At 46.0% G+C, this 25089-nt stretch overlaps 3 protein-coding genes across 19 annotated transcripts in view; 1 reads left to right on the forward strand and 2 right to left on the reverse strand.

The window, feature by feature from the left end:
- TXNRD2 (thioredoxin reductase 2) overlaps positions 1–147 on the reverse strand; it is a 65972-nt gene extending 65825 nt beyond the window's left edge. For 3 of the 4 annotated variants that reach the window (XM_079152177.1, XM_079152175.1, XM_079152176.1), the window contains exon 1: positions 27–147. In XM_079152177.1, the coding sequence (XP_079008303.1) occupies positions 27–132 (106 nt within the window). In that variant the 5' untranslated portion in view covers positions 133–147. The remainder of the gene's footprint in view (positions 1–26) is intronic. The other variant, XM_079152174.1, reaches the window with a different exon arrangement.
- On the forward strand, positions 88–24226 carry COMT (catechol-O-methyltransferase). Of its 2 annotated transcripts, none has more exons than XM_079152178.1 (5): positions 88–219; positions 16114–16402; positions 17368–17561; positions 17914–18045; positions 22345–24226. In XM_079152178.1, the coding sequence occupies exons 2-5, from the start codon at positions 16114–16116 to the stop codon at positions 22543–22545; spliced, it is 816 nt and encodes a 271-aa protein (XP_079008304.1). In that variant the 5' UTR covers positions 88–219; the 3' UTR covers positions 22546–24226. The 2 variants fall into 2 exon arrangements, with proteins under 2 accessions (XP_079008304.1, XP_079008305.1); XM_079152179.1 differs by lacking the exon at positions 88–219 and adding an exon at positions 15564–15677.
- Positions 24141–25089, reverse strand: part of ARVCF (ARVCF delta catenin family member) — a 49975-nt gene continuing 49026 nt past the window's right edge. For all 13 annotated transcript variants that reach the window (XM_079152163.1, XM_079152166.1, XM_079152169.1 and 10 more), the window contains one exon: positions 24141–25001. Coding sequence is in view for 2 of the 13 variants with exons in the window: in XM_079152168.1 (XP_079008294.1) it covers positions 24975–25001 (27 nt within the window). In the remaining 11 variants the exon portion in view is untranslated. The remainder of the gene's footprint in view (positions 25002–25089) is intronic.

Here is a 25089-nt window from a genome sequence, read left to right on the forward strand (position 1 = left end):
CTCTGTCGCCCCCAGACCCACCCTACCTGCCGCTCCCCGAGCCGCACCCCGAGCCCCTCCCGCCAAGGCCTGCGTCCGCCACCGGAAGCGCCGGCCAGGACCCCGCAGCGCCGCCGCCATCGCCGCCATCATTTCGGGACCTCTCAGCTGCCGGGGCTGCCCTCCGCGTTGCCTGCGCGCGGCGCGTCTGGCAGTCCGGGGCGCACAGCCTTGTGCGAGGTGAGTAACCTGGTGAGCTAAGGGATGGCCTTGTGGGTGGAGGATTCGGCCCGCGGTGAAGGGATTGGATCTTGCGTTGTGGTGGCGGGGGTCTCCGGACCTGGGTTGGGGATTCCAACCTGAACTGGGGAATTTGGGCCGGGGTGTAGGAATCTGCTCTTGGGCGTGGGTCTACCGACCTGGGTTGGAAGATATATTTAAGGTGGGGAGTTTGGGATGGATGGGAAATTTAGATAGCCATTAAGGGATCTAATCTTGGGTGGGGGTCTCTGGACAGGGGCTGGGTGCCAGACTCCGTGTGTATGTGCGTGTGTGTGTGTGTGTGTGTGTGTGTGTGTGTGTGTGTGTAGGAGGGAAGTGGGTATTTGAAGTTCTGTGCTGGAGTTGGAGGCCCGAGACAAGGGCAGGAAATCAGTTCTACCATGGTTGGGCATCAAGACCTCCAGACTGAAAGGATGGGGCCTGTCCCTGGAGCAGGTCTTGACCTGGTGAGGATGTGGCAAGGCCAGGGCCTGATCCTTTGGAGAGTCCTACTTGGTCCTTAGGGATCAGAACCTCAGAGCAGAGTTTTAGGGAACCAGGAAGAGCACAATGATCTTCTCAAAAGATTACCACTTGGAGGCCTTGGGAACCCCTCCACACCCCCATGGCCTTTCCATGCAAGCAAAGGACTTCCTAACTTGAAAGGGGCCCACTGGAGAACAGGATCCACGAAGGCTGAATCTGTGTGTCATGCAGGAGCCTCCCTACACCTGCCCTGCTAGCAGATCAGTATTTCAGATTTTTCCAGCCAGGGATTTTGGTGCCCTGTTGTATTTATTAAATATGATTTTCCATACCTCAGTACTTGCTGCCCCCTGGAGGGACTCTGGGGGACTCTGCAAGGCTCAATGAAGAGGACAGCATATCACAGAGAAATATAAGACAGGAGTTGATGGCAAAAAACATATTTTACTCAGAAACTAGTAATAGTAGGGAAAAAGTTGAGCTCCATTCTTATTTGTGCAGAGGTGACTGAGTGTTTCACAGGGATAAGGGGAGTATGGGCTGCAATAGGGTCAGGGACTTAAGTATTTGTAAATACTTTACAAATATCAGGGAAGAAAGATTGGTCCCTGGGGAAGCCATCTGGGTTTGCTGCTGGGTTAATGGAAGTTAGATGCCTGTCTTCCCATAGAAGCTGGGAGAAGGTCCCTGTCTTTAGCTATTGGCTATAACAAACAGGAAATTTGTTTAGCATTCTTGACTTTTCTCAGGCAGGCACTTTGAGGGGGTTAGGGCTATCCTAGGGATGTAGGCATGGCTATTAGAAACTTAGTATTTAGAAGGAGCCTAAATGGTTGGAGTTTGGACAAAGAGGATCTTGTCAGTGCTCCTCTTGTTAAAGAAACAGAATGTTCCATAACCTTTTGTTTGTGAAGGACTAGCTGAAGGAGGATGAAGATATTTGCTAGATGGCAAGCAATCAGGTATTTAATGAGGGCATTTCTGAGAAAATAGAAAAATAAAGGTTAATGGTTACAGTTGACCTATAAACCCAGCTTTTTTTTTTTTTTTTTTTTTTTTTTTGGTACCAGGTATTGAAGTCAGGGATACTTAACCACTGAGCCACAACCGTAGCCTTTTTTTAAATTTTTTAAGACAGGGTTTTGCTAAGTTACTTAGGGCCTCACTAAGTTGCTGAGACTGGCTTTGAACTTGTCATCCTTCCCCATGCTGGGATTATAGGCATGTGCCCAAATCCAGCTTTTTGACTAGCAGTGTGTTGAGATTTCTAGGTGTCTAACTCTTAAGTGTCTTTTAAGTGGTAGAATGTTGACAGCAGTAGCAACTTGATGGATTGCCCAAGTTTTGTAGTTTGAGTGTATGTGGTGAAGGCATAGACATCAGTGTCAGCAATATAGTTATTTCTTGGAACAGAGCATGGAACTTGCAGGAGTTGGAGAGGACTTCTCTGTGGCTCATGTGGCACAGCTCCAGGCATGAAGGTTGCACATAGACTATTTAGTGTGGCAATGAGTTCTTTGAAGTTTATATCGAATTTGTCTGATGTCTTAGCCTGCAGTGCTTTTTCAGATTCTGATGGGGCAGGACAGCTGCAATGCAACTTGAGTCCCAATAAGGATCCTCATTGTCAGGTTTTTGTTCTCAATAACACCAAGTCAGGACGAAGGAGAAAAATCGAAAACAATATTTTGAAGACCTGTAGCCAGACATTGAAGGAAAGTGTAACTGAGTATTTAAAGGCTAACAAAATGCATAAGAAGGGCAGGGAATATAGCTCAATTGGTAGAGTGCCTCTCATGCCCAAAGACCTAGGTTCAATCCCTGACACAGAATAAAAAAAAGTATAAGAAGTCAAGATTCAACCCAATTTACGGGTAGATCATAAACCTTCAAAGATATTGAAAAAGATCACAATCTGACAACCCATAAAGGTGTATTATACTTCTCTATCAAAACATAAAAATAACCTCTCTTTGAGCAAAGATAATCAAAGCACAATTTCTCCCCCCTGTACTGGGGTTTGAATCCAGGTCCTTGAACATGCTAGACAAGTGTTCTGCCACTGAGCCAAACCCCCAGCCCTAGAGAAGGGCTTTTTGTTGTTGTTGTTGTTTGCTGGTGCTGAAGAGTCATAGTCTCATGCATGCTCATCTTCTGCATGCACTTTTCTGCTGAGCTACACCCCCAGCCCCTATACCTAATTTTTGTTTTGACCCCAAGTGTCATGAACCCATGAAATTCTCAACTGGAATTCTGGAGACCCTGGCCTAGCCCAGTGGCATGGTCTCAAAGGTATTTAAGCAATGCCATCAGAAGCCTGTGCCTCAGAGTAGCCTCCATAGACCTTTCCATGTATTGGAGATGAAACACTTTGGCCTGTAGTTGATCATAAGAGCTTTTAAGAAAGCATCAGACTAAAACAGCTATTTGCGATGATTAAAGACGGAATATGAGGTGATTAAAGATTTAATAAGAGTTCTGTACAAAATAACACAAAATTGTGTTTGTGACTCTCAATATTTTAAATAATAATTGGAATTATGACGTATGACTGCTAACATCATATGAGGACATATAAGGAGCATTCACAAATTTCTCAGGACTTTATCCAACTTCCGAGGTCCTTAAATTAACTTTTTCCCATACAAATATAACCTGGTAAAGGTTAAACAACATTTTTTTTTCTTTTTGCAGTGCTGAGGATTTAACTTATGGCCTGATAAACTCTACCATTGTGCTATATCCCCAGTCCTAACTTACCTATTTTATTGAAATGACAATGAAAAATCATTGAGATCATTATGACAGGGATGGAGAATGTAGCGCTTAGTTGTAGAGCTTGACTGACATGAACTGAGGTGGGGTTTTCAATCTACCATACTAATAAAAGATTATGACATAATTAAAAGATAAAAGGAAATGTAAACAATAACCTGACTGAGAAAGACTAACTCTTAACATGGAAAAGACTGTTTAGAAGACTTATTTTAGGTAATCAGGATAGGATAATGATTGCATGAAACACAGGAACTTATTTTGATATGATAAAGAATCCTTATTATACCCTAGGCAGATTGTTCAAAAAGTAACAAAAACCTGAGCACAGTGGTGCCTGCCTATAATCCCAGTGACTTAGGAGACTGGACAGGAGGGTCTCAAATTCAAGGCCAGCCTCAGCAAATTAGCACAGACCCTATCTCAAAAACAAAACAAGTGGGCTCAGTGACGCACACCTGTAATCCCAGCAGCTCGGGAGGCTGAGGCAGGAGGATTAGGAGTTCAAAGCCAGCTTCAGCAAAAGTGAGGTGCTAAGCAACTCAGTGAGACCCTGTCTCTAAATAAAATACAAAATAGAGCTGGGGATGTGGTTCAGTGGTCGAGTGCCCCTGAGTTCAATCCCAGTACCCAAATAAAAACAAAAAACAGTAGGTGCTAGGGACTGGAGACAAATGGGGGTATAGTTTAGGGCAGAATACTTGCCTAGCTTGGTTAAGTTCCTGAGTTCAGTTCCTAGCATGGTTTTAAAAAAAAGCAGGCCAATAATTCAGGGAATGTTTTGTTTTGTTTTGGTACTGGGGATTGTACACAGAGAACTTTACCACTGAACTACATCCCCAGTCCTTTTAAATTTTTTTGAGGTAAAGTCTCACTAAGTTGCTGATACTGTCCTGGAACTTGTGATCCTCCTGTCTTGGCCTCCTGAGTCTCTCTGGGTTATAGGCATGTGCCACTGTGCCCAGCAACTTTATTGTTTTAACAAAGAGAAAAACAAACTCTAGTTTTTTACATCAGTACACCGTTGATAATAAAGCTCATCTTAAAAAAAAACTTTATATGTAAATCCATTTAATCCTAGCCAATTTTGAGCTTGAAACATAAAATCCCTTTTCTGCAAACCTACAACTTTCTGTATCCACTCAGGATTTTTCTTGTACTTTCCCTCTTTCTTTTTTTCACTTTTAGATAAAAATTCTCTCCTCCCCTTAACAAAAACACATTCTACATTCTTGGCAAACTCTTCATGTTAGAACACATCCTGTTTTGTTTGCACAATTGTTTGCCTTTACTTTTTTCCTCTATATATTTTTATACTTTTATTTTATTTTATTTTGTGGTGCTGAAGATTGAACCCAGTGCCTACCACTAAGCTACAACCTCAGCCCTGCTTTTACTCTTATTCTTAGTAGCGTTGTCATTATATATATAAAATGATGTATATTTTTTTCCCACTAGTGGTGCTGGGATGAAACCCAGGACCTCACACTTGCTAGGCAAGCACTCTACCACTGAACTATATACCCCGAGCCCATAATTTTTGACCATTAGTAACTTGTACCTTACAGAGAAAACAAGGAAGTGGACAATTGCGAATTTATTATACACCAGTATCAGTAGTAGATTAGCACATTTTATGAATAAGAGACTGAAAACACAGTTCTTGTCCCTAGTAATTAGGACAAGGTTTTGAGAAAAAGGAAAAAGAAGTTTTATTGATTTGCTAGCAAATGAGAAGGCAGCAGACTCTTGTCTCAGAGGTGATTACAATTCTATCAGGGGGAGCATAGGGCTTTTAAACAGGGGATACAAAGGCTGAGTTCAGATGTGCGTATCAGCAGTCATAATTCATATCCAAATGGTAGCCTTGAGAGATAGCTGTTTCTTAGATCCCCTGGTACCAGCTCCCTAGTCTGAATTTCTTCATTCCTGTGGTCAGTGAACCACAGAAAGGACAGATAACTTGGTGTAGGATAGGAGGAATGTTAATCTTGCTTTCCCTGAAGTTAGGGGGAAGAGGAAGAAAAAAAAAAATCTCAGTTTTAAAATAAACCACCCTGGTCAAACAACAAAGTTCATATTCAAAGCATGAAGTGGACCCACATTACATGAAAGGGACTGTTACAAATACACTATCTTATAACAGCTAGAGGCATTGCTTTTTATAGTATAATTTTTTTGTATTCATTAAACCCAGGAGAACCCCCAGTCCTTTTATTTTCTTTTTTAATTTTGAGACAGTCTCTCTCAAAGTTGACAAGATTGGCTTCAAACTTGTATTCCTCCTGCCTCAGCCTCCTCAGTAGCTGGAATAACAGGTGTGCAACACTGGTCTGTAGGCATTTTTTTTTTTTTAATGTAGAAAGAACATTATTTCTTCTTGAACTTATTAACTAACCCAAATATCTAACTTCTCTGTATCATATAACAATAAAAAGCCAGGGCTGGGGGTGGAGCTCAGTGGTAGAATGCTTTCCCTGGTTTCCATGGAGGAGAAAAAGCCAAAAGCATATAAACTTAGGCTTAATAATGAGTGTTTCAGCACTTTGTCTTCTTTTAGGAATTATTTAGGGCTGGATGCAGTGGCACATGCCTGTAATCCCAGTGATTTGGGAGGCTGAGGCAGGAAGATTGTGAGTTCAAGGCCAGCCTCAGCAGTTTAGTGAGAACTGTCTTAAAATTAAAAAAAAAAAAAAAATGAAAGGGCTGAGGATATAGCTCAGTGGTAGAATGCCCCTGGGTTCAATCTCCTGTACTGCCAAAAAAAGAAAAAGAAAGAAAGAAAGAAAGAAATTATTTAAGCAGTGGAGGTGTGACTCAGTAGTAGAGCAAGTGCTTAGCATGCAGAAAGCCCTGGGTTAATCCCCAGCACCAAAAAGAAGAAATTATTTAGCTATTCAATGAATATCTATTATGTAACTATCTTAGCATAACACAGGTTACAAGTTATGAAAAAGATTTTTGAAACTTTTTAGGCAGACATAAAACATAATTCACAAAATACAATTTATATGAGAAATCGTTCTCTCTTCTCCATTTATATTTTTATTTTGACTTTTTTTTTTTTTTTTGGGGCGGGGAGGGGTCCAGGGTGTTGAATCCAGGTATGCTTTGCCACTGAGCTGCATCCCCAACCATTTTTATTTTTTATTATGAGACAGTGTCTCACTAAGTTGCCGAAGCTGGCTTCAAGCTTGGGATCCTCTTGCCTTAGCTCCTGAGTCACTGGAATTACAGGCATATGCCACTGTGGCCATGTGTTTCTGATGGGACACAGTAAGGGTTATCTGCTCAATGTGAGGCTAAAGCTTTCCACCAGTATTTATGGAGAAAAACTTTTTTGCCTGATATATGATCTTACAGAGGCCATGGTCTAAATACCTATTTCCAATTAGGTTTTTCAGTTGAACCTACGACCTTAGACATGCTAAGCATGCAGTCTACCACTGAGTTACATTGCTAACCTTCCAGGGAGTTTTTTCCTTCTTCTTGTTCAGCTTCAAGTGGTTGCTTTTAGGGAACCCTGTGTCCCTTGAGAGCCCCTGTTGGGGAAAGGGGCTTAAAGTTTCAGAGACTGTCCAGAGTTGAAGAACTGGAATGGGAAATGAAAGATTGGGACAGAGGGGTAGAAGAGACGGGGGCTTGAAAGAGGATATATCAAATGATGTAAGGAAGCCAAAAGAAGATAGAAGATGGTAGAAGGAGGAAGGAGGGGGCTGGGGATGTAGTTCAGTGGTAGAGCATGTATGAGACCCTCAGTTCAATTCCTGCCCCTACTCCCTGAAAAAAAAAAAAAAAAGGATTGGGATGGGGGTGCGTGAGTAATGGAAAAGGAGGAGCCAGCTAGGGGAAATCTTAAATTTCCCAAAAAAGCCATTGATGTTCCAAATTAACCTTGGTAGTCATGTCAGCATGGAGAGGACAGAGTTATTTCTGGTAGTTTTATTTTCATACATTGATTAGAAGTAGTGACAGAGTGTACAGAAGCTCAAGTAGGAGTGTGTAGTTGACCAAGAAGTTCCCATGGGAGGAGCAGGAAGAAATAAGGAGAACTAAGGGCTTCCAAGGATCAGAGAAGGGAGGATCTTCCAGCCCTGGATGAATCATCACTTGAAACAGAGCCAGAAGACTTTTCAACCCCAAAGGTGCTTAGCAAAAAGCCTCCACTCAGCCACTGAGGTGGTGCACATCTATAATCCTAGCTTCTTTGGAGACTGAAGCAGGAGGATCACAAGTCCAAGGCCAGCCTCAGTAATTTAACAAGGCCCTAAGTGACTCAGTGAGACCCTGTCTCAAAATTAAAAAAAAAAAAAAAAAAAAACAAAAAAACGGCTGGGGATGTGTAGCTCAGTGGTAATGTGCCCCTAGGTTCAACCCCTGGGGGAGAGAGAGAGAGAGAGAGAGAGAGAGAGAAAGAAAGTGCAGTTGTTCTCAGCCATATGGCATCAGACATTTGTTTAGCACCTTGGACTAGGAGGGGGGTTCACCATGGACTGCCCAGTTGAGCAAGCAAACCTGTGGTGGCACATAAGTTTTTGAGCATGCTCAGAGGCCCAGTGTTCCTAATCCAGATCAGAAATGTGGTCTGGTTAAAGTAGTAAGGACAGAAAATATTTGGTGACTGCTGATGGTAGGGGAAGGAGCTAGGCTTCTTTCTGACCTGAACAGAAGCACCTGACATTTTAAAGAGAGAATTGAGGAGTAGGAAGGAGGGGCTTGAAGAGAAGCGGAAATTGACGAAAGAAGGGAAGGATGACAAAGCACCGTGGCACACAACTATAATCCCAGCCACTTAGGAGGCTGAGGCACAAGGATTACAAGTTTGAGGCCAGCCTGGGCAATTTATGAGACCCTATCTAAAAATAAAAAAGGGCTGGGGGTATATAGCTCAGTGGTAGAGCACCCCTAGGTTCAATCCCTGTTATAGTCAATTTTTTTGCTGCTATTTTTTTGCTGACTAAAAGAGCTAAGAACAATTTTAGAGTAGGAAAAGTTTATTTGGGGGCTCATGGTTTCAGAGGTTTCAATCCATAGAAGGCTGGCTCCATTCCTTGGGGCTTGAGGTGAGGCAGAACATCATGGTGGAAGAGTTTGGCAGAGGGAAGTGGCACACATGATGATCAAGCAGAGAGAGACTCTACTTGCCAGATACAAAATATATACCCCAAAGGCATGCCCCAGTGACCCACCTCCTCCAGCCACTGTCTACCCACCTTCAATTACTGCTCAATTAATCCCCTCAGGGGATTAATTCACTGATTGGGTTAAGGCTATCATAACCTAATCATTTCTCCTCTAAACCTTCTTGCACTGTCTTTCACATGAGCTTTTGGGGGACACTTCACATTCAAACAATAACAATACCACACCCAAAATAAAAAGAGGGAGAAAAAGAAAAAAAGGGGGCTTATTTTTATTTTGTTTATTTTTTTGGTTTTTTTGGGTTGGTCCATGGGAAACACATCTGGGTTTGCTACTCTAGTTTATGAAGTTTATGCTCCTGGGTGGGGATGTAGCTAAGTGGTAGAGCACTTGCTTAGCATATGTGAGGCCCTGGGCTGAATCCCCATCATTGCAAAAAATAAATAAATAAATAAATAAGATAAGAAAAGAAAGACTCCTACACTTCCACAGAAGCTGGGAAACAGGGGGCTCTGACTTCAGGTGTAGCTGCAACAGACTGGAAATTTGTTTGCAGCCTTTTCTCAGGTAGTCACTTTGAGGAGGCCTAGAATCATCCTAGGAACGTGACTTTGAGCTGTTAGAAATTCTGTTCAGGTTTGTTCAGATCTGCATGGGCCAATGTTGAGGGTTCAATGTTGAGGAATCTGAAAGAAGTTTGCTAAGGGAGAAAATGTTTGTCAAGGTTACTGCAATGATGGGGCCTCGCAGGCAGATGTGACAGAACCATCCATTCTTTGAAAAATGGAATAAAGATGTCAGAATCAGAATTTAGTGGACTACTTCCAGTCCAGCCCAGAGCCCAGGGTAGCTGCTGGAGCATTGTTCAAAGTGCTTAGGAGATGCCAAGCAGAGCAAGCATCTGTTGTTGGTCTGTTGAGACTGGCCTATGGGGCAGGTGGCTGACCTGGTCATCACCCCAGTACATTTATCCAGGCTATTTTTTGCCCTCACCTTAGAAAGACCCCTATTCTCTCTGTCCTTTCCACATATGGATCCTCCAACCTAAGACCTGTGCCTTGCTGGGAGCCAAAAAAGACAGCCATGTTCCTAGTACATGAGTCTTGACCAGAGTGGTTGGCTCTGTTGTGGGGTTCTCCCAAGAAGCAGGTGCCAAGGCAGGATCAGGTGTGATTGAAGAATGCCTGTGAAGGATGGAAGGGCAAGTTAGACCATGATACAGGTCTGACCATTCTTGTTCCATTCTAACCTATGGAGATCCAGCTCTTATTTCCTTATACAGGTTATGGTCTCTGTTGCAACAGTTTACCTCTGCTGTAGCTTGTGAGAACAAGCCATTGACAACACATGAATGAGTGAGCTACATTCTGCTCCCATAGGGCTTTACTCAGGTGACAAAGAGGCTGAGTTCTCTGACTCCCTCATCTTAAGGGGTCATTGTCCAGAGTTCTGCAAAAGAGAGGGGCCAGGCTCTCTGCTACAGAGGCCTGGAGACCCTGCCACAATCTGGATCTAATAGGGTATTTTGTAGCCTTTTTACTTCTAGTCTCTTCCTTAGATAGTCTGAGCCCAAGTGGAGTTAAGGGGTCAACCCTTGGTCCACAGAAAGGACTTGGGGGTATAGCTCAATGGTAGAATACCCCAGGGTTCAATCCCCATTACCAAAACAGACAAACAAACCTATAGTAGCTCTCTTGGGATTATTGACCCCTGCTTTAGTCCACTTTTATCTTACAGGACCAGCCCCTCAAGTTCAGGGCTCTCATACCTGCTCCATATTTTGCTGTGAGTTTCTAGCCCTGTTCAGCAATCTTCAGGCAAGGCTCTCCCCAGCTTCCATGGAGGATCTATATGCAGAGTGGGACAACTTCTCTCTTTCAGTGCTCATGCTTCACCCCTTTCCCTGCCACTGTTCTGCTTGTCATCATACCTGTGGCTCTATACCTGTCTAAACGCTGGGCTGTCATCCCCATGAGTGTAGGACAAGGCATGCCCAAGCTGCAGCTGTTCTCAGGGTACTGGTGCTGTCATTGGTTGCGTTCAGGAATGTAAAATACTTTTCAAATGGCAAGTGCTGCTGAAAAAAGACCCATTGCATCCATGTGTTGATCTGCTGTGGAAAACGGGGAACATATAGCCCTTTGAGTTCATTCTCAGGGAGGCTGACTATGACCCTTCCTGGAAATTGCCTGAGGTCATCTGTGCTTGGCTGAGACTTTTCTTCCTGTTGCCTTTGGTAGCTGCATGCCCAAGCACCACCTCATCCCTCCTTGAAGTTCTGAATCAGAAGGACATGAATGAGCAGAGACTGGTGTGTCTGCTGCTCTTCAAACTGGGGTGGGGCAAGATGCAGCATAAGTAGCAGATTTCAGATCTTTCCAAATGAGCCAGTCACTTTTGAGTTATTGTTCATGAATTTTTAAAAATGAACCTATAAACCAGGTCATTTACATATACATACATACAACAACATACATTTGTTGTATTTTTAAAGGATTTTTGATTCTGTTGGTGCTTCCTTGCAGTATATTTGTGAAAAATGTTCACATCTCTTTAAGGAAAGACAGGATGTATAGCTCGGTGGTAGAGCCCTGCCTAGCAGATATGAGGGCCTGGCTTCAATCCCCAGCATGGCAGTAATTAAATAAATAAATTTTTTAAAAAAAGAGAGAATCATCTAGGGATGTTAAAGATGAAAGAAAATACTAACCAGCTAACGAAAGGAAATACTAACCAGCTAACAAGTGATGAACTGTCTGGCTATGAAGCACAAAGAGAAACACAGAAAAGCATGGGCTGCCATTCTGGGCTCCAGAACCTACTTCGTGTGATGGGCATGGGGTTTCTGGGTTGGGCACAGGGTTTGCCAATGTTGTCCTGAAGGCTGCATCATGAGGCCAGCTTCACACATCTCGGATGGACATCTTGTGTTTCTCACACACATACTTGTGTCAGGCAGGTGCTAGGCACTGTGTGGACTTTTTTGTATGTGTGTGATATTGAACCTAATGCCTCACACTTGCCAAGCAAGTGGCTCCAGCACTGAGCCACACCCCCAGCCACACCCCCAGCCACACTGTGTGGACTCTTATTGTTCTTGTCCTCCATCATCCTGGAGACCTGGGACAATTACCCATTTTACAGAGGAAGAAATAGGCTTGACTGTGGGAGGATGTGCTGAATCCTATGGTACTACCCTTAAGGCTGGGCTTGTGGCTGCCCTACCTCCACGGTGGCCTCTGAGCCTCCCCTCTCAGCCTTCTTTTCCACAGATTGCTCAGTCTGCAAGGGCACATTGACCTTGGAGAAAACAACTCACAGGAGCTAGTGAGTGAGGGCAGAGGGTAGCCAGTGCAGCAGAACCCAGGGAAAGCTTGCATCCAAACCTAAAGGACCCTTTGACTGCAAGAGACAACAGTAGCCTGACTGAAAATGACCTATGCAGAAAAAGTACAAGTTTTGTTTGCAGGCACAACATCTTGGCTCTCTTCCTGCAATTTCTTCCCCTTAAGGTAGCAGCTGAAGGCACTTAGAAGGTGGGCACTCAGCAGAGATATTGAGAGGATGTTCTAGTGGGAGGTGGCTGCTACATAGACAAACCTGGAACCTCTGTGTGTCTGTTGGGGGTTGGGGCATGGAATGGCACAGATCTGGAAAGTCTGGGAGTACATGGTCATGTGGAAACGGTGACTCAAGCCCCTTGAACTCATCACCCCAGACAGCTTCACATTGAGTGTTTGTCCTGTCCTGTCCATGTCTTTTTAGGAAAAGGCCATGATAGTGAAAATCATCTGCCATCTGTCCCATATCAACTGTCGGCCTCATTGTGGGTAACTGTAAAATTCTTTGGATTGTCCTCAGAAGTGGAGTTGCCCAATTTCCTGATTCTTGGGAGCTACTAGAGCTGCTGGGCATGCACTTGGGTGAGAATGGAACAGGGTCTAATAGAGTTCCCCCATCTCACCCAAGTGCAGATGTTTGTGCCAGACTGAAAGTGAAACACTGCCACAACTAATTGCAGAGCTGTTGGTCTGAGTGTCAGTAGCCTATATCTTGACCCAAGGGTAACTGCCAAGCACCCTCTCCCTCAAAGTATGGGATCTTTTAGGTTGCTCAAACTGGCCTTGAACTCCTGGGCTTAAAATGATCCACCTGCCTCCACCCTGCAAGTGACTAGGACTACAGGGATACACCACTATGGCTTTCTAACTGTGCCCAGGCATCTTAATTGCCCTCTTCAGGTCTCTGGGAGGACAGATAGTGATGGGAGTTGATGAGGGTTCACAGTTTGTTCTTGCAGGGATACTACCTAACCAGGCTTATGAGGTTTTTAGGGGATGTTTGGGTGTTCTTTTTTTTTCTGTTCTTTTTTTGGTACCAGGGACTGAACTCAGGGGCACTCAACCACTGAGCCACATCCCCAGCCCTATTTTGTATTTTATGTAGAGCACCTTGCCATTGCTGAGGCTGGCTTCGAACTCCTGATCCTCCTGATTCTTCTGCCTCAGCCTCTCCAGCTGCTGGGATTACAGGTGTGTGCTACTGTACCCGCAGCTTGGGTGTTCTTCTTGCTGCTTTGGGAAGGAGAACCTGCCCCTTGCTCAGGTGCATGGGCCATTTGTGCAGAAAGGGATGTGGCTAATCCCTGAAGGCTGTTGATGCACATGTTAAGGGCCCGTGGCAAGGTAGACCTTGGGATGGACAGATTCTTGCTTTGATAAAAACAGCCTCTTCCCCTGCCATCTTCCTCTTCCTCTACCATCAGGCATAACTGGTGTGGACTGCAGTTTTTAGGCAGCCAAGATGATGTGGATGGCAGAGAGAGGTCCTCCTGAATGACTGAGTTCTCTGGGGAACTGGAAGCTGTAATTGTTTTTCTTGGTCTTGCTTCCTTATGGGGAATGGTATGTCCATTTTCCTTTTTTGAACAAGGAGGGCTTGGAGCAGGATTTGTTTTTAAAATTTTTGTTCTACTGCAGTGTTTTTCTTTCTTCTTCTTCCTCCTTCCTCTCCCCTCCCCCTTCCCTCCCCCTCCTCTTCCTTTTTTTAAAAATATTTTTTAGATGTTGATAGACCTTTATTTTATTCATTTATTTATATGTGGTGGTGCTGAGAATCAAACCCAGTGCCTCACACATGCTAGGCAAATGTTCTATAACTAAGCCACAACCCCAGTCCCCTCCTTTTTTTTTTTTTTTTTTTTTTTTTTTTGCTGTGCTGGGAATGAATCCAGAACCTTGTGCATGGCAGGCAAGCACTCTTTTACTGAGCTACATCCCCAGCCCTCTTTTAAAATTTTGTTTTGAGACAGGGTCTTGCTAAGTCACCCAAGCTGGCTTTGAATTTTTGAACCCCCTGTCTCAACTTCCCAAGTAACTGGGATTATAGTCATGCATCATCATGTATGGTTGTTTTGCTTTTAGATTTATCTTGGTAAAATATGATGGACTTATAATTTACTATTTTAACGATTTTAACTATTTTAACTAAGTGTACAACTCGTTGACACATTAAACCAAAATTTTTGAGACCAAGGAATCTATGAAATAATAGGGTTTATTGACCTGTGATAGATGCTAGCCAGAAAAGGAAAGGACTAGTCCTGGGACACATTCCCCCAACTCAGCATTGGGACCACATAGCAGTTGGAAATGTCTATCAGATAAGAGCTAGGAACTTTTTTCCTATGAACTCAGGGTGGAGGGACGGGGGGGGGGGGGGGGCGTGCTATAGATGAAAAGGGCAGGATAACTCAAAGGAGGCAAAGTATTAGGATAAGATAGTTTATAAAGAGAAGTGCTTGTTGCTTCTGGATTGGTTGGGATTAACAGTTCAGAAAGTTTATGTGTAAACAGGCCTTGGTATGGGGTGGGGGATGGGACAAATTCAGTCTGTTTTACCTCAGCCTCTCCAGTAGCTGGGATTACACTGTGCCATGCCCTTCTGCATTTTTCATGCTCTTGTGATCAACCAAAGGTGTAATCTGGAACCAGATTCAGTGGTGCACATCTATTAATCCCAGTGACTAGGGAGACTGAGGCAAGAGGATTGTAAATTCAAGTCCAGCCTAGACAATTTAGCGAGATTGTGTCTCAAAATAAAATAAAAAGGCTGGGGATATAGCTTGGTGATAAATGCCTCTGGATTCAGTCCTCAGTAACACACACACAAACACACACGGAGGACAGGGAGAAGGAGGAGGAGAGAGGGAGAGTGGGGAAGAAGTAGTTGAAGTTGTAATCTGTATAGGCCTGTCCCACTCTCCTGCCCAGAACTCCTGAGCAATTAAAAACTCTAGGCAATGACCAATGACTGCACAGTGTCCTCTGATACCCAGGATGGCATTATTCATACTTTCTCATGAGTGGGCATGACCCAGGGCCAACCCCAGGTGGTCTGCAAGACCTGCATCTGGTTTGCCTTGATTGTTTCAGGCTCCTGACCTCTGAGTATTTTCCTGTAAGCTGTGGGTTGCTCATATTGGCCCACTGTTCTCTTAGATCATCTCTTTCTTATTGATTTTACATGTATCTTTGTTACTAGCACTCTATCATATATATCATTCCCAAGTTTTATCACTGGCTCTCCTGGGGGGAATATGGCCTGAACAAAATGGTTCCTTTTTCCTTCTTTTCTTAAGGTTCAGGTTCATGTGCTACCATAACTTACAGGGCAGTGCAGATGAGGACCATGGAGACTTCCCCAGTGTCCCTCGACACTCTACCATTACATCTCTGAGGCCTTCGACTATCTCTGAGGCTGGAAAGGTGAATTGCTACCTTCAGCCAGATGGGGAAAACCTGGGCAAGGCTGGCCTATGGGGAAGTGGCTTAGATAATCGAACCTTGATCATTTCCAGATTAAGGTTTTTGTTAATGATTATCCAGAAACAAAACTGAACTCCACACAAATATTTGCTTGGCTCCTAAATTTAGAGAATTCAAGTCTAGACCCTTTCCACAGCCATGAGAATTAGGAGCCCGACTTTGAAGCAGCTTTGAAGATAATTTGGCTGATGATACCACCTGTTAATAGTAAGGAGTTCTGCTTCCTCAAATGTTGAAGTTTGAACATTAGAGAAACATGCTGAGGCAAATGTAGAAAGCAGGTTTTATTTATAAGGTAGTCACAGACTTCAAACGGGAGGGAGAAGGGGGTCATAGCTGGTATTCTGGTATCCCAAGAATTGAGAGCTCCCTGCCCCTTTTATATAGACTTTTACTTTCTTTGTTCTCCTGCTCTCTTCCCTCTTAGCTCTCTTGTACCTTTGTATGTGGCTAGGCTCAGGCAATGCCAGTGGGATGGCCAAAAGGTGAGAAGCAGATGGGCAGGGGGAAGGGCCAAATGGAGTGATCCAGACAGGAAGCAGCCCAGGAAGCATTAATTAACAACTCCCTGTTTGCAACCTTTTGGGTGGAGTAAACTTGATAATCAAGATGCCCCTCCCCTCACCACACCCCGCCTTTGCAGATGCTGGGAGCCCTACCTCTGCTGTTCGCAGTTGCCTCATTGGGTCTAGTGCTGCTATCCCTGCAGCTATTGCTGAGACACCGGTGGTACTGGGGATTATTAGCCATCTTCTGGACTGAGCGGGTCCTCCAGCCAATTCGCAACCTGATCATGGGTGACACTAAGGAGCAGCGTATCCTACGCCACGTGCAGCAGAATGCAAAACCTGGGGACCCCCAGAGTGTGCTGAAGGCCATTGATACTTACTGTACGCAGAAGGAATGGGCCATGAATGTGGGTGATAAGAAGGGTAAGTGACCTCTTCAGCAGGCAGTAAACATGGGAATGGGGAACTCTGGTCAGGCAGCACTGCCTGTACAGAAGAATCCTCTTAAGTGGGTGGGTGGTTTGGGAGCTTTGGGACATGGTTAGGTGGGAATTGGAGACTCCTCAGGATCCTGAGTCACAGGACCCAACTTGTTGCTCCCCCTTCTGGGGCAAAGATTGTTCAGAGACCTGGACGTCCATTGCAGGACTTTGTACCCAGACCCTTGCCCCAGTGGGGAGAGATATTTTTCACAAAATGTGCTTTGTAAGGAGAGATCCAGCCAGGGAAGGTCATTTTCCAGGGGTCCCATCTGGGGGTGGGAGTCAGGTTCTGCAAAGTCCCTACCATGAATGTCTCCATAGATACTGGTCCCTGGTGATTTCTCATGACCCTACTACTTAAGGAGGCCACAGGAGGGATTTCATTCAGGACCCCACATTCTCAGGGTATAAGGGTGGTACAGCTTCCCTTGACCTCTGTCCCACAGTGTCATGGGACCTGCCTAGGAACCAGTCAGGTTCTGAGTCAGCTTCTCCAGGCACCTCCCCCAGGCACTTCCCCTGGCCTTAAACTGTGGCCCAGGGCACAGTGTATGTTCTGCCTCACCTGGAATTGAGCCCTGAGGACAAGACTTCATAGCCCCTGTCCAGCCCTCTCAGATTGTATAACTCTTGAGGGAGCCAGGGAGGGTGAAAAAAAGAGGGACTGGTGTGTGCAAAGGCATGGAAGTCTGGAGAACTGTGGGAGTTCTAAGAATGTGTGCAGTGAGGACTAGGTCCTCGGAGCTGGGGACTTTGAGGAAGTTAAAGACCCTGTGCAGCAGTGGTTAGGGAGGATGGGGAAGAAAGAGGGAGCTGTTGCTTGGTCTGGAGAAAGGTGGGACCTATGTCTAGGAATTAAGTTCCCCTTTGTCTACCTACCTCACATATTCCCCAACTGTCCCTCAGGCCAGATTATGGATGCTGTGATTCAGGAGCACAGCCCCTCCCTCGTGTTGGAACTGGGGGCCTACTGTGGCTACTCAGCTGTACGCATGGCCCGCCTGCTGCCACCTGGTGCACGACTACTCACCATGGAGATGAACCCTGACTTTGCTGCTATCACTCAGCAGATGGTAGATTTTGCAGGTCTGCAGGACAAGGTGCGGCATGCCTGATGCACATGACAGATGTGGACCTAGAGGCTTGAAAGGGGAGGGCAGGTAGGGAGGGCCTAGGGCACACCCAGAATTGTTGCAAGCATTGAACACATGCTTTGGCTGGGTCTCTTGCTGCTTTCCAGGTCTGGGGTCATGAAAGGAAGCCACAGCAGCTTGGGAAATGTGGTTTTGCCTGGAAATTCCCAAGGCTGCCCCAGGAGGGAGTGGGCAGAACCCCAGAACTCAAAATAAAACTAATGGGGACAGTGTGTTGGTGCCTGGTGGGGTGGTTGCAGGGAGCATGATAGGGGGCTCCTGTGTGTTCCGAGGGCATAGCACCAACTTACTGTTCTAGGTCACTGTTCTGGTTGGGGCATCTCAGGACCTCATCCCCCAGCTGAAGAAGAAGTATGATGTGGACACATTGGACATGGTCTTTCTTGACCACTGGAAGGACCGATACCTGCCAGACACACTCCTCTTGGAGGTGAGTTACACCTACCTCACCAGAACAAGCTCCTATGCTGGCTGCTGCTGCAGGGACTTCTGGGACCACCCAGATTGGTTGACCTCTGCCTCTCTGAAGAGCCATCTACCCTGAACAAATCCTGCTGAGGGCAGCCCAGGGGGCATAGGTGGGCCCTGGGGACAGCCTTGGGTACTGGGTCAGTCAGCTTTCCAGCACTGTGACAAAATACCTGGGAAAATCAACTTAGAGGAGGAAAGATTTTATTTTGGCTCACAGTTTCAGAGGTCAGTCGATGGTCATTTGACTGTTGATTCTGGGCCTGTGGTGAGGTAGAACATCATAGAGGGGAGCATTTTGGTGAACAAAGATGCTCACCTCATAGGAAGTAGAGTGGGAAAGAAAGAAAGAAGGGGAGAAGGGGCTGGGGAAAGATATTTTGTTCAAGGACACACCCCCAGTTATCTGCTTCCTCCAGTTAGGCCCCACCTCCTAAAGTTTCTACCACTTCCCAGTAGCGCCACCATTTGGGGAACAAACTTTCAACACATAAGCCTTTGGGGACATTCCATATCCAAACTATAATAGGCATTGAACTCCAGCCAAGGTGCTACCTAAGGTCAGGGAAAGCAGAGGACCATGGAGGCCTTGAGGCAAGTGGAGATGGGAGGAAAGGGGTTGCTGGGTCAGAGATCAGGTAAAGTAACCTGTTGGGAGCATGGGTGTCAGGTTGCCTGCATTGGGAAAAGGTTCCATCAGGTAGGAGCGTGAGCACCAGGAGCCAGAAAAGTCAGGGCCAAAAGGGCACAGGACTGAGGAAATAGGGAGAACAGCTCTAGTGACCACAGCAACTTTCCTGATGGAGTATCTGCTGCTAGTAATGGCTCAGGGGAAGCTAGTGTGTCCTTAAAATCTCTCTCGAGGTTTCTATTGTGCAGTCCCTCATTCCCTCCAACTCCTCCTAGCCTTCAGTGCTGCTGTCACCCAGCCTCACCTGGCATGTGATTGGGGGCAGAAATCCTTGCTCCCCAAGTGACTGGGACTTGGAACATTGGGCAACCCTTAATGAACTAACTTTTAAAGAGCATCCCAGTGGGTACATACTTATCTTGACCCTCCTTGGTGGCCAATAAGGAGACACTGAGGAGTTCCTATGCCCTTCACTGGCCTCCTGCCTGGTATAACCAGCATAGGGTTGTCCTTCTGCAGCTGTCCCAGCAGTTGTACACCCTGCTTTGTGCACTAGGACCCTGAGTGTGAGGGGCTTGGTCAAGCTCTAGCAGGGCAGAGCCATTGTGACCTGGACACAGATGGGAAGGGACCAACACTAGCAGAGGCTTATTAGGTAAAAGGGCACAGAATGTTCTGGCAGTGAGAAGAGTTAGCGGCATGGAGGGCTTTGAGCATCTGGAAGGATCCTTGTTGGCACTGTGAAGAGGGGTGACATTGGGAAGGGCATTTCAGAGACCCCCCAAAGTCATTTTGGAAGTTCCAAGCCCTGCAATTGAAGAGGGCAGGAAGTTCCTGGAATATGGACCAGAGAACCTGCAAAGGGGGCAAGCAGTGGGGAGTAGAAAGGGACCTGCAGGCCAGGATAGGGCACCTGCAGGAATATCATCTGGGCATAGGAGGCCCACCTGTGACAAAGGGGTGTGATCATAGAAATTGGGTACTGAGGGCAGAGAGCAGGCAACCAATCAGAGGGGCCTCATTTGGGTAGAAGAGCATGCCACAGGGAAGTCTGCATTACAGTGAATGGATTTCAGCAGTACTTGGTGTGTGATTAATTACTGGGGCCTGCTTTTAGAAAAATAGTGAATATTGCAATTTAGTAGCTGGGAAATTAATAGTTTTCTCGGTGCTGCTGTTCAAAGCTGGTAATTATCACAAAAGAAGAGAAAGCATGAATTGGGAACGGCTGCACTTTGTAAGCATGCAACAGACCTGCAGCTGGGGCTGTCTGGCTCCCTGGCATGTGGAGGCCCAGCCATCCCCTCTACTTGGTTGGTTCTGTAAGCAACAGAGGAATAAGAGATAAGGGGCTCAGGGACAAGTGGCGATTCAAAATCAGGTGACTGCTTTGAGGAGGAGGTCACAGGCCCTTATAACATGGGTGTCTCCATAGGGCTGGTTGAGCATCCCCACAACATGATGACTGGCTTTCTCTAGAGCCAGAAATCAGACAGTGAGAGACATAGATAGAGCTAGATCAGGGTGGGGAGCACACAGAGGAAGCCAAGGCACTTTTTTTTTCTCAAGTTGTAGATGGACACAATATCTTTTATTTATTTTTATGTGGGGCTGAGGATTGAACCCAGTGCCTCACATTTGCTACCACTGAGCTGCAACCCCAGTCCCACTTTTTTTTTCTTTTTTTGGACCAGTTTCCTAAAAGACATTGGGCCCCTAGCACTTCTAAAGGTGACCAACACGTCACTCTTCCTTTATGACATGATGAACTCATGAAATTTTAGTATCACTGATGTCATTGGTCTTACTAAAGTTCATCTTGTATCTCTTGAAGCTGACACCTGAGTCTTTGGCTGACCCTAAAACTCTAGGGGCCCAGGCAACCTGCTCATGTTGTACATTTCCTGCCCCTTCTTGGAGCCTGAGCACAGGTGCTCTCCTGAGTAGTTCTTTGTTCTAGATATTTTTAGCTTACTCTGCTAGGACATTCTTTTTTTCTTTTTCCTGAGAGGAAATACATCTTGATTCATAGTGGTACTTTCTGTGCAAATTCCAGGTCAGGGGTTGTCCCCTGGCCTAACTGACCTTACAGCTGTTTTCTAGTACTCTAGACTGAGTGGTCCTCAGCTTTCTTCCACGGCCAATAGGCTGAAAAAGATTACCCACCACCACTACCACCACCATAGCAGCTGAGAATGCCGTGTGACTGTTGAACATAGGGCACATCCCTGCTGAGGTCCAGAGTGACATCCATCCATTTTCAAGTCAGAAAATGACTTGATTTGAGATACCCAAGGTCACTTGTCTTTGTTGTTGTTTTGGCGATACTGGGATTGAACCCAGAGCCTTACCCATGCTAGGCAAGTGCTCCACCACTGAGCTACATTCCCAGCCCTTTTTATTTTTTGAAATTGTCTTGCTAAGTTTCCCAGGCTAGCCTCAAACTTGTGATCCTACTGCCTAGGCCTTCCAAGTCACTGGAATTATTGGTGTGTGCCCATTGTGCTGGCTTTGTTGTTTGTTTTGCAGTACAAGGGATCAAACCCTGGGCCTGGGCTACACCCCAGTCTGGATTGCTTGGTTTCACTTTCAGTGTTTAAAGCTGCTTTTTAATTTTTGTTTTGTAATTATGTAGTGGGGAAAAAGAAACAACCAACAACTCTCCATGCTTCCAAACTCAACTCCAAGTTGTGTCTGTGGGTCCTTTTGCACTGCTCGTCCCCCACCAGGATACACTTCCACTCAGTTTTCTCTTTTATTATTTATAAATATTTATATATTTATTTTTCTGATGTGTGCAAATTTACCTCTCAGCTTATACAAAACATTTTATGGAGTTTCTTTTCTGACAGCAAACTCTGGCGGCGGGGGGGGGGGGGGGGGGGGGGGGCACTACCTGTGGCAGCATGTTCAGTAATGACTCCTTCATCCTGCAGACAGCCTTGTTATCGTCCCACATTCCCAGTACTGGTGGAGAATAGAGATCTGTAAAGGCAGGAAACTGGGGACATCCAGAGAAGTCCCCCCAATGGGCAGGCTTGTCAGTGGCAATATCAGCTTGCCCCCCGAATCCTGCAGAGTCACTAGGTCTTGTCTGTAGTGACTGTACAAGCTGCCTGGGGCACTTCTCCCTTGTAGGGGCCTGTGTTCCTGGAACTAGTTATCTCAGGAGCATGCTCTGGTTCTAGCATTTCTTCTACCTCCTCATCCAACAAACATTTATTGAGTTTCTGCTATATGCCACATGTTGTTCTAGGGGCTAAAGGTGGACCTAAGAGTGAATGGAAGGGTGGAGATGTGGTTTAGTGGTACAGCATTTGTCTAGCATATGTAAGGCCCTAGTACTACCAAAAAGAAAAAAAAAAAAAAAAAAAAAAAAAAAAAAAAAAAAAGGAAAGGAGATGCAAAAGGTACCTTCATCTCAAAACACTGATATTCCAGAGACAGGACTAGAACCTAGAACAACCATTTCTGATACTAGTTGCTCTGGAGAGAAAATGAGGGAATCAGAGACCTGGTCCCCAAGGTGAGGCATAGGCCGGGCATGAAGCAGTATGCTGGGGAGGACACCTGGTTTGGGGTGGTTTGCCAGGCACTCCTGACATTACTTCATCTGTCTGTCCCCTGTAGGAATGTGGCCTGCTGCGGAAGGGGACAGTACTTCTGGCTGACAATGTCATCATCCCAGGAACACCTGAATTCCTGGCACATGTGCGTGGGAGCAGCAGCTTTGAGTGCACACATTATAGCTCATACCTGGAATACATGAACGTGGTGGATGGCCTTGAGAAGGCCATATACAAGGGCCCAGGCAGCCCAGTGCAGCCTTGATTACTTACCCTGCTCTGGGCTCCCCTGCCAAGCCTGGTCCTCCAAAGGGCAAGATAGACAAACTTTTGCTAACACCATTTCTATGATTCTGAGAACTGTCCTCAAATCCAAAGCATACTTTAGGCCTGTGAGGCCTGGGCCTTGCACATAGTGACCTCTCTATAATAGGTTCATTGTGTGAAAATACTGATAAAGCTAAATTGAGGGAAGTAAGGATATAGCTTAGAGCATTTGCCTAGTGTGCATGAAGCCCTGGGTTCCATCCCTGGCAACACACACACAGACACACACACAAACCAAATTGGGGCAGGTGGCATCTTTGATGGTGTCACTGACCAGCAAGTGGAATTCAGGGCTGGGATTGTGGCTTAGTGGTAATGTGCTTGCCTAGCACGTGTGAGGCACTGGGTTCAATCCACAGCATCACATAAAAATAAATAAATAAAATCCTTTAGGGTTTCTACATCATCCTCAGGCATTGACACTTCCCAGGAAGGGATGTGGAAAACATCTGGAAACTGCTGTGCCTTGCACTCAGGATATTCTCGAGGCTTGCTGTCACCAGGTGGCAGCAATGCCTCAGTAACTACCAGAACTAACAACTCATATCACACTTCTGACTGCTGAATTTTCACGTTCTTTTTAAGAATGAATCATAAATGCTTTACTAAAATTGGCTAGTTGCAATAATCTTATACTAAAATCATGTTTAAAAGATAAAATAGAAATTAAAGATTAAATATTTAGATACAAGATAACTGAGTATTGTTCTCAACTGCCACACTGCTCCCTCTTTCCCAGTACCCTCAGCTTTAACACCAAACATGCCAAGTTCTTCTTGATGAAATGCTCATGCTACAGGCTGGGCTCATGGCTGGCTGGGTCCTGGGTCCCCAGCCTGGGGACCCCTGGCCACAGCAGTGGAGGGGGAACCAGCCCTGCTCAGTATTGCCCAAGTCATGGGCACCTAGTAGCCCTACAATGCCATCTGCCTGCCCTAAAAAACATAAGAAATTGGCCAGCCTTCATCCATCTCTAAGCAGGTCCTGGGTAGAGGTGAACACAGGGCTGTGCAAAGCGCCTGACCCCCTGGACCCACATGTGGCACTGAGTGTAAGTACCTCCCTTCCTAGTCCCACTCAGCTTGGTTTAATGTAAAGGAAGGCAGGCTCAGCCTAGCCAGGCATTTCTGCTGGTTGCCCAGCTACAAAGGGGTGAAGCAGTTAATTTGTATTTGCCTAAATGCAGAGCTGCTCCAGCCCCCAACCTGGCTCTGAGGCCCCAATTCCCCCAAGTGATCAGATTACTGGCCACCCAGCAGGGTCCCAGTTCCTATACTGGATACAAAGATAAACCCTGTCTGGGCTGTGCTCACCTGTGCCAATTCCTGGTTTCAGGGCCAGCTAACCACCCATAAGCCAGTCCACTCCTCTGAGCATAAAGAAAAGGGATTAGCAAGGAGACAGGTTCAATGGATATAGAGAAATGCCCAAAAGGCAGGAGCAGACCTTGCACTGATCAGCCTGTACCCACTCAGGGCTGAGGGAGAAGCCAGTGGCTTGGGACAAGGGAGCTGAGCCACACAAGACAGAAAGTTTCTTTGTTGCTTTTTTTAATTTTTAATTTTCTTACAAAAATTTAGATGTTTACCAATACAGTCGTATTTTGGTTTTGTTTTTAATGCTTTTCATCAGTGTTTTTCTTCTGTTTAAAAGTCACAAACAGCAGGCACTGAACAGCATTCCCCCAGGGGCTGCTGCCAGAGGTCAGTCCCGGAGGTTATTTGAGGTTCTGGGCAGATGCAGGTGTGGCAGCCATGGCAGCCTCAGCTAGAGGCAGCTCAGGGAAGGGTTCCACTATATGGGCGTCTCACACATCCACAGGTCTGAGGGCGGTGGAGGGGCAAGTATAGCCTGACCTCCATCTAACTAACCCTCTGCCTCCAAGAGGGTCAGCCCTCTTGGAGCAGCCCCACACCTACAGTGTGTCTTCCAAGGAGGATAGGACTTGGATCAGGGGAGGGCCTCCATTCTCCATGGCCCAACTTCTTTTCCCAAGTCTCTCCCTCCCTGCTTGGCTGCCTGTCCCCAGGAGCTGTGCCTCAGATCCATATTGCTTCTCTGGGACACTGGGCACAGTTCTCTCCTATTCTGCCAAAGCAAAATCAGCTACCCTCCCCTGCCACTTCACTGGGCCCCACCCCCGCCTTCTCCCACTCACGCTCACACACAGCACCATGTCAGTAAACAGCTAACTCGGGCCTAAGGAATTAGGTCAGGAGAGCAGAGGGAAGAATGGACAGGGTGGGTCAGGAGGGGTGTCCAGAAGGTCAGGCCCTGGCTCCAGTGAGAGTCTCAGTCAACCCTTGATGCCAGGGGGCTCCAAGCTCCATGACAAGAGTCTGCTCAGGATGGCCCTTCTGGTGATCCCTAAGAACAAATGGTTGGGTCCAGGCCCTGTAGAGGGAGGTCGAAGAAAGACACTGCAACCACTAGCACAAGTAAGTGGCCAGAACCAATTAAATGGTACAGGGCAATGTACAAC

Source organism: Sciurus vulgaris (genome assembly GCF_902686455.1).
Source record: "Sciurus vulgaris genome assembly, chromosome: 8".
NCBI classification, from domain to species: domain Eukaryota; kingdom Metazoa; phylum Chordata; class Mammalia; order Rodentia; family Sciuridae; genus Sciurus; species Sciurus vulgaris.

Bases quoted from the DNA above. Each gene is read 5' to 3' on its own strand.
- COMT (XM_079152178.1), top strand. From the start codon at position 16,114: ATGCTGGGAGCCCTACCTCTGCTGTTCGCAGTTGCCTCATTGGGTCTA. The intron at 16,403-17,367 runs GTAAGTGACCTC...ACTGTCCCTCAG, and splicing joins GAATGTGGGTGATAAGAAGG to GCCAGATTATGGATGCTGTG. The intron at 18,046-22,344 runs GTGAGTTACACC...TGTCCCCTGTAG, and splicing joins CAGACACACTCCTCTTGGAG to GAATGTGGCCTGCTGCGGAA.